The 15280-nt window shown below is 42.8% G+C and overlaps 1 protein-coding gene across 5 annotated transcripts in view; it reads right to left on the bottom strand.

The window, feature by feature from the left end:
- CCAR1 (cell division cycle and apoptosis regulator 1) overlaps nucleotides 1–14172 on the bottom strand; it is a 108896-nt gene extending 94724 nt beyond the window's left edge. For 4 of the 5 annotated variants that reach the window (XM_073596478.1, XM_073596480.1, XM_073596479.1 and 1 more), the window contains exons 1-2: nucleotides 14027–14172; nucleotides 5912–6023 (exon numbers count right to left, since the gene is read on the bottom strand). In XM_073596478.1, coding sequence (XP_073452579.1) covers nucleotides 5912–5987 — 76 coding nt within the window. In that variant the 5' untranslated portion in view covers nucleotides 5988–6023; nucleotides 14027–14172. Of the gene's footprint in view, nucleotides 1–5911; nucleotides 6024–13999 lie in introns of all 5 variants that reach the window. The other variant, XM_073596477.1, reaches the window with a different exon arrangement.
- Nucleotides 14173–15280: the final 1108 nt, after the last annotated feature.

The following is a 15280-nucleotide window of genomic DNA, read 5'->3' on the forward strand; positions in this document are numbered from 1 at the left end:
TGGTCTCTTGTCAGCTCCTTGTGTGAGCGCTCTGTCAGCCTTTAATTATGCAGTGCTGACTTCCAGCTTTACATTCTAGCTTCATTTGTTCTGACAAAAGCGTCTTCTAGAATTGCTGCATTTTGCAGTCATATGCATCTATTACAAAGATTCATAGAATAAAGGTGAATCTCTGCAAATACAACCAGCAAGGTCATTATGTCAGTAGCTAGAACAGTTTATTGGAAACATATGTGAAATTTCCCATAGTTCAGGTTACAAAGTGCCATTATAGCCATTGTGCTTCTAGTGGTCTTCACTGCTGATGTTTGCTTTACGTAGCACTATGCAAAAGAACTCAATCTGGTTCAGTATATTAAAAAGGAGTAGTAACCAAAACTCTTTTGGCTGTACTTCTCCTGTAGGTCACAGGAGTGCAGTTTGTTCTACACTTCTGTGATCAGTTTTCAGCCGACAGCAGGCTAAAGTCCGCTGTTTACTGACATCACTTAGCTGGTCTAGGCTCAGGAAAAATCCCGACCATATGGTCAGGATCCAACCAAATGCCCAGAGTGGCACCCGACTCAGTCTCTCAGAGATCTGAGCCTGAGCCAGCCTCCTCCACCTCCGGGTGTTCCAGTGAGCACTGGGGGGGGGGCAGCACAGAGAGTTGGTGACTGACAGTGGAGAACTGAGCAATCAGTGGTGTTTGATCACTCAGTACTCACTGCAGCTGGGACAGATGCAGCTTTGGATCTATACTGCATCCACCTATGTGAGTAAATGCCCATAACTTTTCTTTTAAAAAGGTAGTATTAAAGCTTAATTTTTTTAAAATAACAAACATGTTAAATTTACAGTACCTGCACTGTGCAATGGTTTTGCACAGAGCAGCTTCGATCCTCTTCTTTTCAGGTCCCCCGCCGCCACACCAGGCTCCGCCCCCTCAAGCAGTGCCCCCAGAAAAAAAGCTGCTTGCCCTTGGGGCACCACTGCCCCGAGCTGCTGCTCTATGCATCCTTAAGAGCTTCCCCCCCCCCCGCTCTCTCCTCATTGGCTCACAGGCTGTGATTAATAGCAGTGGGAGCCAATGGTGTCCCGCTGCTGTCTCAGCCAATGAGGAGGGAGAGTGCTGGGACAGCCAAGGCTATCATGAAAATCGCTGGACTGGAGGGAGCTCAGGTAAGGATTGGGGGGGCACTGCACACAGAAGGTTTTTTAACCTCATGCATACAACTTTTTTTTCTTTTTTTACATTTCTTCAGTTACTTCCTGATTTCTTGCTTGGGCAAATGATGTAATACATTCCAGGAGTCTTCATGGAGGAGGAGGAGAAGATGAGAAGGGTTTTTCTCAGCTAAGTACACTCCCCTGCATGCGTGCCTGAGCTAAGGGCAGATAGATTTCAGGAAGTAAATGCTACATGAATGATTTGCCCTTATTCAACATGGCCACAACCAGAGATGCTAGGGGGTTGTTTTTCAAAGTGATTTGTCAACAAAATAAAGCATGAAGACATGGATGGATGGGGAAGTTTGCTTTGAATATTAAAAATGAATTAAATAGCATTTTAGGTTTGTGGTGCTCAGATGCAGTAAAGAGCCATTTGCCATTGTGAACAAGGCCAAAATGAGTGAACATTGAAACATAGCTTGAGAACAAACCACTCTCTGGTGTAAGGAATTATTTTTATGTACAATATACCTAGCATGTTAACATTATAATAGGAACGTTTTTATAGCGTGACTTTAGATCTCTTGTAACACCTCCTGAAAGGGGTCTGACACATCATGTCTTTCAGCTTGCATTTAACACCATCTAGAAATCTGTTACCACTCACAGATGTTCTATTTCTTTCATTGTGCCAAATAGTTACCATAAGGAGCTCTGATAAAAATAACCGGGGTAAATCACATACAGCTAAAAGGTTCTTCGCCAGAAAACACAACCCATAGCAACAGTGACATCAATGCCTGTTCAGTTAATAAACATGATCTCCATGTCAGGAATGGGTTTTGTCATCTAGGATACCAGCTAAGGGAATATTACCCTGATATTAACCTCTCACCACTCATCACTTTAAAAAAAGGTCTTCACAGACCACTCTATGATATGAATAGAAGTATTACAGTGATCTCGAATATGCTTGGCTAACCACAAGAATTAATCCAAAGCCTGCCCTAAGCTGAAGTATAGCTCTTATTAACAAAATAAGGAGCGAGCATGAAGCAGTAAAATGAACGAAGAACGACTCACAGCTATGTGTGCATTCACCTACATTGTGGTGCCTGTTCACTTTGAATCGATCTTCAGTGTCTTACCTACATTTTTAGCCATGCAAACTCCAAATTATGACCTTTATAAAAGGCAAATAGAAAATGGAACACTGAGACAATGCAGTATTTACATCAAAGGCTGTCTATACAGAAGCAGGGACGAGCAGCCATTAATAACAATCGGCCATTTCCACATGAATTCTCCCCTCCCCCAATCCCTATGGAGTCAGCTCAATGTAAGCACTGCACAACTGCAGATGGTATTCTTGCATTAGGTATATAAAAAAAGCCTTAAAATAAATAAATAATAAATATTTGATTACAAGTATTTTTATAGTACCATCAATTTACACTTTACATATATTATACATTCACATCAGTCCCGGCCCTCAAAGAACTTACAAGCTAAGGACCCTATCCCACATACCCCATAGGACACGGATGGCAAAAAAAACTAACACCACAACAGATAGGGGTTATAACCCTCTCTAATCTATCCAAAATGAAATAAGTTTTGCCCTTAGTTCTACCTTTTAGGTTATTAAAGTGGATGTAAAATCTTACAACCTTGAAAAGCCCACCGCAATCCTAACAAATCATTAACCATTAGGATACTCCCCAAAAAGCTAAAAATCGCTGTTTTCCTAATTTTTTTAACTGGTAATATAGTTCATCACGTGACTGCAGTGCCCCTGCATTGATACCCATAGAGCAACTGGTGGGCGTGTACATTCTCTTCTAGGCATGTGATGTGCAATGTTACAATAAGGCAGAAATGAGTGACGCAGGGCAGAGCTGACTGGCTAGGGAGAACAGGGACTGACAACAGTAGAGGAGCATGTGACATGCATATGTCACAAGGGTGGAAACGGAGCTGGCTGCTGGCTGGGACTGACATCCGTACAAAGAAAAGTCAGTAAGCAGCCGCTCTCAGGTGCACAAACCAGCTGTTGTCTGTCCGAGAGAGGAGGGCTCTTGAATGGCTTGATTGGATTCAATTTCATTTTTTCTAATCAGCCATTTGTAATAGGAAATAGTGGACAATACAAAATGTAATGTCACTAATCATAGAAATCTTCTGCAGATTCTAATTTTTGCCTGGAATTCCACTTTAAAAGTGGAACTATAGGGAGATTTTTTTTTCTATTTTTTTTCCCATAGCCAAAAACAGGAAGTGATAGGAAATCCCTGCAAATTAAGGGAATCCCTTGGGGACCCCCAGGTCACCACCAGAACTAATGTCCCCATTGGAAGATTTTCCTTTTATTTCTTTTCTCGGGACAACCCAAAATTTGGAATTTTCTTTTACTTTTACTTTCACTTTCAACAATAATGGTAAACAGGACAAATAGAGAGGCTAAATCTCCCTAAAAGGGGGAAAAATAGCAATGAAAGCTGACAGGTGTTCTAATCCCTCTCCATTCTGTCCAAAAGTTTTGCCTTTAGTTGTACTTTAATGAGAATACTCCCAACTGTACCCCATGCACACAATATACAACTTTTGTTGTCTGATTTCCTTTAGATTTACCTAAACCATGTAGTGCAAGGGCCTGCGTGAATACAAATTGAAACTCTTAAAAAGTGACACTAAACCTTCGTTTTGTTTTTTTAACCACTTCAATACAGGGCACTTTTGCACCTTCCTGCCCAGGCCAATTTTCAGCTTTCAGTGCTGTCACTTTTTAAAAGACAATTGCATAGCCATGCTGCATTGTACCCAAACTAATTTATCATTTTGTTCCCACAAATAGAGCTTTCTTTTGATGGTATTTGATCACCTCTGCGTTTTTTATTTTTTTGCTACGCGAAAAAAAAAAAAAAAGAACAATTTTTTTTTTTTTAAGTTTCTTTGTTTTTGTTATAAAATTTTGTAAATAAGTATGTTTTCTCCTTCACTGATGGGCACTGACAAGCTGCACTGATAAGGCGGCACCAATGAGATGGCACTGATAGGTACTTATGGGTGGCACTGATAGACGGCACTGCTGGCCACTGATAGGCATTGATGGGCACTGGTAGGCATTTTTCACTGGCACCAATTGGCAGCTGCCTGGGCACTGATTGTTATTTGCCTGGTGGTCTAGAGTGGCATACCTAGTGGTCCAGTGTGGTGGCTATCCCTGGTGGTCCCGGCGGCATCCTGGTGGTCCTGGGCGGATAAACAATCAGCACAGACCCCCCGTCAGGAGAGCAGCCAATCGGCTCTCCTCTACTCGCGTCTGCCAGACGCGAGTGAGGAAAGGCCGATCAACGTCTCTTCCTGTTTACATCATGATCACACATGATTTGACACAGCTGATCACGTGATAAAGAGTCTCTGTCAGAGACTCTTTACCTAGATCGGAGTTGCGGTGTATCAGACTGACATACCGCAACAACGATCGCCGCGATGCGTGCCCCCTGCGTACCAGCGGCTTGATATCCTGAGAACGCCATATGACCTCCGGTCAGGATATCACAACCACTTTGCCAATGTCATATTGCTATATGGCGGGCGGCAAGTGGTTAAATAACAAACATATCATACTTACCTCCACTATACAGTTCGTTTTGCACAGTGTAGCCCCGAAGCTCCTCTTCTGGGGTCCCCCAGTGGCGCTCGTGGCTCCTCCTTGCATCGGTAAACCCCCTGGGAGGAGCGCTCTCCCTGGGGGTTACCTTGCGGGCGCGTTCCCGAGTCCAGCATTTGCGTCTATAGACACAGAATGAAGGCCGGACTCAGCCCTGCTCCCTGGCGCCTGCATCATTGGATTTGATTGACAGCAACGGGAGCCAATGGCTGCGCTGCTATTGATCTATCCAATCAAGAGCCGAGAACCCCGGGCAGAGAGGAAGAGCGTGTCTCCGCTGAGGGAACGAGGAGCTCAGGTGAGTAAAACGAGGGGGGGGGGGGGGGGAGGCAGCTGGGGGCCGGTCAGTGTCAGAAGTTTTTTTACCTTAATGCATAGGTTTGACCTCCTATTATATGGTTTTGGTAAATCTAGAGGAAAAATCCTAAAGAAAATTGTATAGTGTGTATCCAGCTTTAAAGCCCAACTCCAACTTTCAGACATATTTAAAAGTTTAACCACAAACATCATAAACCAAAATGTATTAAAAGTGGGAGTAAACTCCCATTTATGATTTTTGCCTATAGGTAAGCCTATAATAAGGCTTACCTATAGGTACTGTAAATATCTCCTAAATGTGCACCGTTTAGGAGATATTTACTTTAGATGCAGCCGGTGAGATCACCGGCGCATGTGCTCTGAAGGAATGGCATGCCTGTGTTGTACCTTCAGAGCCGTGCTGTAAACAGAGTCATCATCAAAATTGTCATCGCCGGCTCGGCCAATGAGATAGCCGAAGCCTGCGAACCTGGAAAGACCGGGTGAAGATGGAATCGCCTTCAGTGGTGACAGCACTGTATGCGATGCATACTAGCACATTATGAATTAAACTGCCGGGGACCGTTTTTTTTTTTTTTTTAATGCGGTTTACTACTGCTTTAAACCTTCATCGCCAACAATATCAAAAGAAGTTGTACAGAAATGTTCTACTTGCTGACATATGCTTAAAGCAGGTAAATCACACTCTGGTCATGTCCAGAAAATAAGTGAGAGCCAGGTTTAAGTATGCACCTATGGAGAAAAATCAAAATCGGAGCATTCCTTTACCTGGCTGTGACACAGCAGCCGCTGTAAACTGGGTGGCCCATGGAGGGGGCGTCTTCTGTCCTCCAAACTGAGCCATTGTAGGGGGAAAGCGTCAGAATTCTATGACTGTAGCCTGCAGGAAACAAACAGAACCCCATAAACTTTGAGCTGATGAAAAGCAAAAAACCCATCAATATCAAAGGCAGACCTACACAAAGAGCAGATATTGTTCTACAATACATTATAGTACCAGAAATCTTGTTAGATATCATACAAGCTACAGCAGTCCACTAAAAAAAAAGCATTCAAGTACTTGATTTGAAGTAGCATTGCGTTGGGTGAAATCAGCTGTAACAAATTAAAACTTTTTTTTTTTTTTCTTTTATTAGATCATTGATTATTAGATCATTAATCATTGCTACCTCTTGTGATAGGGTAGACCACAGTCTTCCAACACTGATAAGATACTTTTTCCTCTATGGGCAGCAGATGTCCCTTTGTTATTTGTACAACATTCAGCTGAGAGAGGACCTCTGCTATCAGTGTGTAAGCACTGGTCTGACATGCCTCCTTCTAAGTCAGAGCTAAAGCTCTCCAATCACAAAAGATCAAAAACTTTGCCGAATGCTGAGTTATTGGTCCGACTTGACAGGGGTGCATCAGAGCGTGGCAGAGAGACCACTGCTTACACATAAACAGCAATGGTCCCCTCGCACAGGGAAAGGCTGACTTTGTCCAAAAGGAGCTCAAGTGAAACAACCAATAAGATCTTCACAAGTTACCATCTGGCTCTTCTACAAGCTTTTTTTTTTGCATTTAAGGGAAATTTTAGTTGAGTGTTATTGTTTGTCTAGAGTTCTTTCTATTCCATAAAGACCCATTAGAATGGGCGGAACGCTCTCCTCCCTGTGAAAAGTGACCCATGGTGTGAAGTAGCAGCTTACTAGACAGATATTCAGGAGGCAATACTGCAGCCTCCTGAATTGCTGTTTTTTTTTTTTAGCCAAAGGAAGGTTTCCAAATGGGGATACAAAGCCGAAACCGGGAGCCAAGCATTTTCTTGTGGTTACAGCGCAGCCTCACACGTCACGGATGGTGGTAGTACCACCTGCAACAGCTTGTATAATGCTGGGCATGTTAACTTGCTGCTCGGAGGTCAGTAAAACCGCAGTTTACCAGACCATTTTTACCACCCCTCACCCATTTGTGTAAATGAGGCCCAAGTGACACTTGGTGCTCTGTTACCACAAACATGTTGGCTAAAGTGGCCAATGTCACAAATGGTTGATTATAGGTTTGTTCATTATCTCCTACAACCAAAGTCATAAAGTCATTGCTGACCTGTTCCAGGGACCAAGTAGCTACAGTATTATCACAAAACGATTTTGCTACAAATATTTAAAAAAACAAACAAAAAAAAAAAAACACTACTACTAGGATGACCGGTGGAAGCTTTATAATGACAGCACAGTACACCTGAATCTGAAATAATTCACTTGTTACTAAAATGCAAAGGAAACCTTTCCTAGGAGACCCACAGAGTGGCATTGCCAAATTCTCATTTTGAAGGTTAGTTTCTTGGCTGACCTGCCATGCTGACCTTATGACAAATACTTGGAGTTAAACCAGAACAAGGTGCAGATATGGCTTCCTGACTTTTCTGATCTGCAAACTGGTTCCAAGTCAGTGACAAAGTATCAAAGCCAAAGGGACAATAAAACCGATCCAAACACTTGATAATGCTAAAAATAAAGATGGACAAAGATGTCATAAGACCACCAGACCTGCAGTGGGATCCAACCTTTAGGTAGAGCTCAAGGCATAAACATTAACAGGTCACCAGTACATTTGAGTTCATATTATGAATTGAGAGAACACCTTCTGGCTAATCATAAGGAGGAGATATCAGCAAGCAGACCAAGTTTTTTTTCCTTTCTTTTTTTAACCTATCTGAAGAAAATATGTGGTTGCCACTGCTTAGCTGTCCTGCTCATTCTTTGACATCAATGTTATTAAAGTGGTTGTAAACATCAGACATGAAATATGAACTAAGCATATCCCTCTATAGTTTGTACTCGTCTCAATTAAGAGCATTAAGTATCATTTCTATCTGCTTTGTTCCTCTGCTATCCACATAAATCACTTATGACAAGTTTTCCTGACACCAAGAGAAAGATGGTGACGGGGAGGGATCTCCAGCAGATTGACAGCCTCAGCTCTGTTCCTGTGTGTTGTGTGGAGAGGGGGGTGTCCCTTCCCTTCAATCAGCTCTCCTCACTGAGATCTGCTAAGTATAACTTTAGCTCTCTGCCCCATTTTCTGAAAGCTCAGACAAGCTTCATAAAATTATTGACTTTGAATAGATGTAGAGGAAAAAAAAAAAGACTGCAGACAAACAGGTACAACTTATGTAGGATGATTTAATTTCATCTTTGTGTATCACCTGAGACCAGTCACTTCACTGGGTATATGTAAGGGTTTACCACCACTGTAATCAATAGCCCAAAACAAGAATGCAGAACGGTGTGTCTGACTTCACTATGACCTCAGTCACTGCATGCTTCTTTCAGACAGGTCTGTAGCTCAGGAGGATTTGGATACAAGAGATGGACCATGACTACTACAATCCCAGTGATTTTAGAGCTTTTTTTATGTGGTTTACTACCCACAAACAAGATGGTTATCTTAAAGTGGATGTAAACTCGAAAAAAAAATGTTTCAATTAAGGCTTGCACCTTGTACAGTATAGGATTTCATGTCATCTGTGCCCAGTCTTGCCACAAAGAGTTAATTCAGCCCTGAGCAGTCCTCTTATCTTTTTTCAGTAAGATAAAAACTGACACACAGAGAAATAGGAGTCAGTTCTTCCCCCCTTGCTGTGAGTGACAGGCGATTTACATATCTCATGCACTAGCCTGAGAGATAGACATTCTGTGTACTTCAGATCCCCTCCTCCTTTCTTCTCCAACTCTCCCAGGATTGGCTGCTCCACACCTCAGCATGATTGGACATGCTGAAGTCATGTGGTGACTTTTCTGGGTTTTGACTGGATGTTGGTGATCATAGCAGAAGTTCAGTGTAAGAAATACACAGGAGAAAATGCATGTTGAGAGGGGAGTGTAGAGGTGGGCGGGGAATGTACTGACATCACGACTCCACCCACCGAGCTCCAGACAACAGGCCCACCAACAGAAGCTGCAGTTTTTCGGGTCTCATAACAGACAGAGGGGAGATATTTGACAGGTAAAGATACATGCAGGAGGCGTGTATATCCTTATAGATAACCCCTATGGCAGTAGTTTAGAAAGGATGAGAGTGGGCTTACATCCACTGTATGTGTGAAGGTGCTCTTCACTCCTTGCCATTGGTGCCCCCATTGCAAGCCCTGTTCTATAGGGGCAACTGTGCGCATCCACAGACACACGCACTCCCTGCTCTCTGCTAACAGGTTTTGACTGACAGCAGCAAAAGCCTATGGCTTCCACTGCTGCCTTTGTCTCCTGGGAGAGCATGAAGTAAGGAGAGTGGTGCTTCAGACAGGACAGCAGTGGATCAGCGAGAAGAGCCAGGTAAGTGTTTAGGGATTGGAAACAGTTAGTGGGGTGTTTTTTTTTTTTTTTTACCTTAATGCAAGCAAACAGTTATCCTTTAGAACCATATTAACTTCTGGGGATATCCACTATCAAGTCAGCTGCACTGCAAATCAACAGAAAACAACGCCGCACACAACTGACTACGTGCTTCACTTCTGGTTGTGTTAGCAGTAAATACACATTGTTAAAGGACCACTGTAGTTTTAGGACACATTAACAGGTTTTAATGCTGAACCTGAAAACAAACTTTGCTAGAGGGAAGGCAGAAGAGACATATGGTTTCTTACCTGCCTGCTCCCACAGTTCTTTAGTATGTACCAACCAAAACAAATTTTTATAGTTCATGTCACTCAAAAACTGCATCAAAAAAATGCAAAATGGGTGCATTCTTGCTGTGTTTTCACCGCAACAGAAGCGCAATGAACCAGTGTGAAGACATAGAAAGAATTTAAAAAGGGATGCATTTTTCTAGAGCTTTTCTTGTGCTTTTTTTAGTGCAAAGCACTTCAAAAACAATTAAAAAAAAAAAAAAATCGAATATAATACAATTATGTATAAAAAATTGATTTTTTTTTTTTTTTTTAATTTTAAAACTGTGCATTTTTGGCTTTGGTTAAGTGCATCGAGAATTTTTGGTTTCGGTCCAGAATGAAAATACACTATGAAATACATTTTACAAAATAGCAAAGCCAATTTTAAAAACCTGCTGACAGGAAAGGATTTTATGACAGAAGAGACTCTGTATGCATCTTCTGTCATAACTGCTTCTCCTTGCCTGTCAGCATTTGTGCACACTGAGCCCCGCATGCGCAGCTCAATGTACAGTCTGCACTGTGCTGTAGTGAAGTAACAGTCATGTGCATGTATGGGATTTATGCCATCCCAGCCAATCAAGAGACCGAGAACTCAACATCTTACAGGGATATGCAATTGGTGGACCTCCAGCTGTTGCAAAACTACAAGTCCCATCATGCCTCTGGGTGTCATGCTTGTGGCTGTCAGAGCCTTGCTATGCCTCATGGGACTTGTAGTTGTGCAACAGCTGGAGGTCCGCTAATTGCATATCCCAGATCTAGAACACCAGGAGAAGAAGAGGGAAGCACCTAGCAACAGAAGGAAGCACTGACACCACAGTGCTAGAGAGGACCATATGCAAGGTAAGTGTGCCATAATATACTGTGCATACTAACATTATTGTATACTGCTCCTGGGGGCCACAATTTTTCTTTTGGGGTGGTGGTTTAGTTTTGCTTTAACAAAGTAATAATGAATAAAAAGCTGCATTGATTTCCATGCATTTTTAACTTGTTTTCACCCTGCCTTTTTAAATCAGGCTTAATATCTTTGCCTCACCCCCGTTTGATTTAATACCTTTGGTTCCACCCTCCCCCATCATCTCTGATGCCTCTCTTCTTTCCAGTTCTGTTCTAGAGATCTGTGATCTGTACACTACAGCTACTCTCATGCCTTCTTTTATGGCACTTTGTTGAATGTGTGTGTGTAATATATATATATATATATATATATATATATATATATATATATATATATATATATATATATATATATATATACACACATACACACACACACACACACACACACACACATACATATATACACACACACACACACACACTGCATAGACAAGGAAATCTGCTTTCCGTCCAATTGATTTATTTCATATTAATGCACTTCGGTGGACAGACTGCATTTGAATGTGCTGTGCATTGCACGGAGTCTAATGAAATGTCATTTTGTGACATTAGAAGAAAAAGAAAAAGGTAAACAGTACAATGTGCTGTAACAATGAATCACACCACCAGTGGGTACATGTAATACTGAGCATAATGCTCACCCAGCGCTGTGAATGGGCCCTAAGCCTCTCTTGTCCCTGGTCATTCAGACAGACTACATGTAAACACAAAGTTTGGATTGGGTCAGTGACGATAGTCATCAAAGCAGGGGGGAAAAAAATGGCTGCTTGTTACCTCTGTATACATGAAAGGAGTCCATGTGTTTTATAAAAGTTACATTTTGCAACACGAAACATGAAAAACAAAGTTACCTAATGTGACAGTTACAAATGAATACCATGTTTCTGTTCAGTATTCTTCTCGGATAGAAACTGACTGCTGACATGGCTCCCTACTACAAATTACACCAACCTAAGGAGATGAGGGGAATGTAGTACACATACAACCCTAATGCAGAAACGTTGGAGCCGACATACAAACAACCAGGCTTATGCTTCGAATGCAAACAAAAATGGAATCTGATGGACTGCTATAGAGAACATGCTTTGGGTTTGCTATGGTTTTCATAATGGTCTTTGTTCCCACAAGCAGGAAGTTCTCTTGTTTAAGAAATAATGGATCAGTTTACAGTTACAACAAGAATGAGAGAACAATACAGGGAAGAACTGGTCCTGCAAAGCAAGTGTGCAAGATGTCATCTCTAAGGGAAGAAGACAGAGGAAATCATGTATGAAGACCGAGAAGGATGTCATCACTAAGGGAATAAGACAGAGGGAATGATGTATGAAGATGGGGCATGATGTCATCAATAAGGGAAGAAGACAGAGGGAATGATGTATGAAGATGGGGCATGATGTCATCAATAAGGGAATAAGACAGAGGGAATGATGTATGAAGACCGAGAAGGATGTCATCACTAAGGGAATAAGACAGAGGGAATGATGTCATCAATAAGGGAAGAAGACAAAGGAATGATGTATGAAGATGGGGCACGATGTCATCAATAATAGAAGACAGGGGGAATGATGTATGAAGATGGGGCATGATGTCATCAATAAGGGATGACAAGGGGAATGATGTCATCAATAAGAGAAGACAGAGGGAATGATGTATGAAGATGGGGCATGATGTCATCAATAAGGGAAGACAGAGAGAATGATGTATGAAGATGAGGCATGATGTCATCAATAAGGGAAGACAAGGGGAATGATGTCATCAATAAGGGAAGACAGGGGGAATGATGTATGAAGATGAGGCATGATGTCATCAATAAGAGAAGACAGGGGGAATGATGTATGAAGATGAGGCATGATGTCATCAATAAGGGAAGACAGGGGGAATGATGTATGAAGATGAGGCATGATGTTATCAATAAGAGAAGACAGGGGGAATGATGTATGAAGATGAGGCATGATGTCATCAATAAGAGAAGACAGGGGGAATGATGTATGAAGATGAGGCATGATGTCATCAATAAGAGAAGACAGAGGGAATGATGTATGAAGATGAGGCATGATGTCATCAATAAGAGAAGACAGGGGGAATGATGTATGAAGATGAGGCATGATGTCATCAATAAGGGGAGACGGGGGAATGATGTATGAAGATGAGGCATGATGTTATCAATAAGGGAAGACAGGGGGAATGATGTATGAAGATGAGGCATGATGTCATCAATAAGAGAAGACAGGGGGAATGATGTATGAAGATGAGGCATGATGTCATCAATAAGAGAAGACAGGGGGAATGATGTATGAAGATGAGGCATGATGTCATCAATAAGAGAAGACAGGGGGAATGATGTATGAAGATGAGGCATGATGTCATCAATAAGAGAAGACAGGGGGAATGATGTATGAAGATGAGGCATGATGTCATCAATAAGGGAAGACAGGGGGAATGATGTATGAAGATGAGGCATGATGTTATCAATAAGAGAAGACAGGGGGAATGATGTATGAAGATGAGGCATGATGTCATCAATAAGGGGAGACGGGGGAATGATGTATGAAGATGAGGCATGATGTCATCAATAAGAGAAGACAGGGGGAATGATGTATGAAGATGAGGCATGATGTCATCAATAAGAGAAGACAGGGGGAATGATGTATGAAGATGAGGCATGATGTCATCAATAAGGGGAGACGGGGGAATGATGTATGAAGATGGGGCATGATGTTATCAATAAGGGAAGACAGGGGGAATGATGTATGAAGATGAGGCATGATGTTATCAATAAGGGAAGACAGGGGGAATGATGTATGAAGATGAGGCATGATGTCATCAATAAGGGAAGACAGGGGGAATGATGTATGAAGATGAGGCATGATGTCATCAATAAGGGGAGACGGGGGAATGATGTATGAAGATGAGGCATGATGTTATCAATAAGGGAAGACAGGGGGAATGATGTATGAAGATGAGGCATGATGTCATCAATAAGGGAAGACAGGGGGAATGATGTATGAAGATGGGGCATGATGTCATGAATAATGGGGGACGACACAGGGGAATGATGTGATCACATAGGGGGATATAAGATGAGAATACAGAGGTCTCCCAGCACAGGTGTGCCCCATGTCGGAGCTGTCAATGTAGAGATGCCATCCCTCCTCCATATCGGTGTATGTATAGCGGAGTACACATCCGATGACAATACTGACACAACCACAATGACCCGGCTCTTGCACTGTCACCCATGCACTAATATCACTACCCCGGCTCCCTTCCTCATGCAGGTCCCAGAGTCGAGCACTGACCTCGCCCCTCCACTGTCACCCACTCACCCGGCCCAGCCGCTTTCTGTCACCGAAACCATGTTCTGGCCGGTCTGCCGAGGTCACCGCATTGCACATGCGCTGGCTGAAGTTCCAGTCGCTCAACGCAGAGGACGTCCTGTCTTCTCTGTGATTGGCTCAGCCTTTTCCGTACACAAGAGCGCATGTGGTGACAGACGTACGGCGCGCCGAGTGACGTACGAACGCTGTGGTGAAATGGTCGCGAAGTTGTAGTGAAAGGGTTGTCGCCATTGTTGGTGAACGTACGTGGTATTAGGATAGGTGCGGATGGAGGTGACACCCCCCCATGTACAGGGTATGACACCTCGGCTCCCGACCTTCGAGCGGTGAAGGGGGAGGTCATGTGACACAGGCCTGCCCCGCCTCCATTCTAGATCCAGGACTGTGCACTCTGTTTATTTTGCCTTCCCTGATTCCCTTTTCTGTCCTCATGAACATGCTGATATATGTTTAATGAAACCTTTCTGATGACATTATACGGATAGATGACATCACTGGATCTCTAGATGATGCTGGGTGTTCTCCATGTAATCAGACAGACTCTATGTGACAGCACACAGGGAGAAGCTCACAGTCAGTGTTACCAACCTAACAGATTGACATTTACTGACACAACATCCAAAATTTACTGGCATTTCCATAAATTACAGTTTTAAAGTGATATTAAAGCCTTGTTTTTTTCTTTATAATAAACATGTTATACTTACCTGCTCTATGCAGTTGGTTTTGCACAGAACAGCTCAGATCCTCCTCTTATCGGGTCCCTCTTCAGCGCTCCTGGCTGCTTCCTTCTGCTGGGTGCCCCCACATTAAGCAGCTTGCTCTGGGGTCACCCAACCAGAAATGCTCCTGACCCACAGATCTGTGTGTCCATTCACACTCGGAGCCGCGGCTCGGCCTCACCCCCTCCTGTTTGGCTCACTGGCTGTGATTGACAGTAGCAGGAGCCAATGGCTCCTGCCAAAAGCCAATCAGGAGTGCGAGTCCCTGGAGAGGCAAGGCTCTTATGGACATCTCTGAAACAAGAGGGAGCTGAGGTAGATATTAGGGGGGTTGCTGCACATAGAAGGTTTTTTATCTTAATGCATAGAAAACCTTGTGCCTTTACAACCACTTTAAGTGCAAATTTTAGTATTTACACTATATTGATAATCAGTAGGAAGAATGAAACCATTATAGTGGTTATCAGAGTGCCACCCTAAGACCCCTTTCACATGGGGCGGATCCTCTGGACAGACTCCG

Source organism: Aquarana catesbeiana, linkage group LG08 (assembly GCF_042186555.1).
Source record: "Aquarana catesbeiana isolate 2022-GZ linkage group LG08, ASM4218655v1, whole genome shotgun sequence".
NCBI lineage: Eukaryota > Metazoa > Chordata > Amphibia > Anura > Ranidae > Aquarana > Aquarana catesbeiana.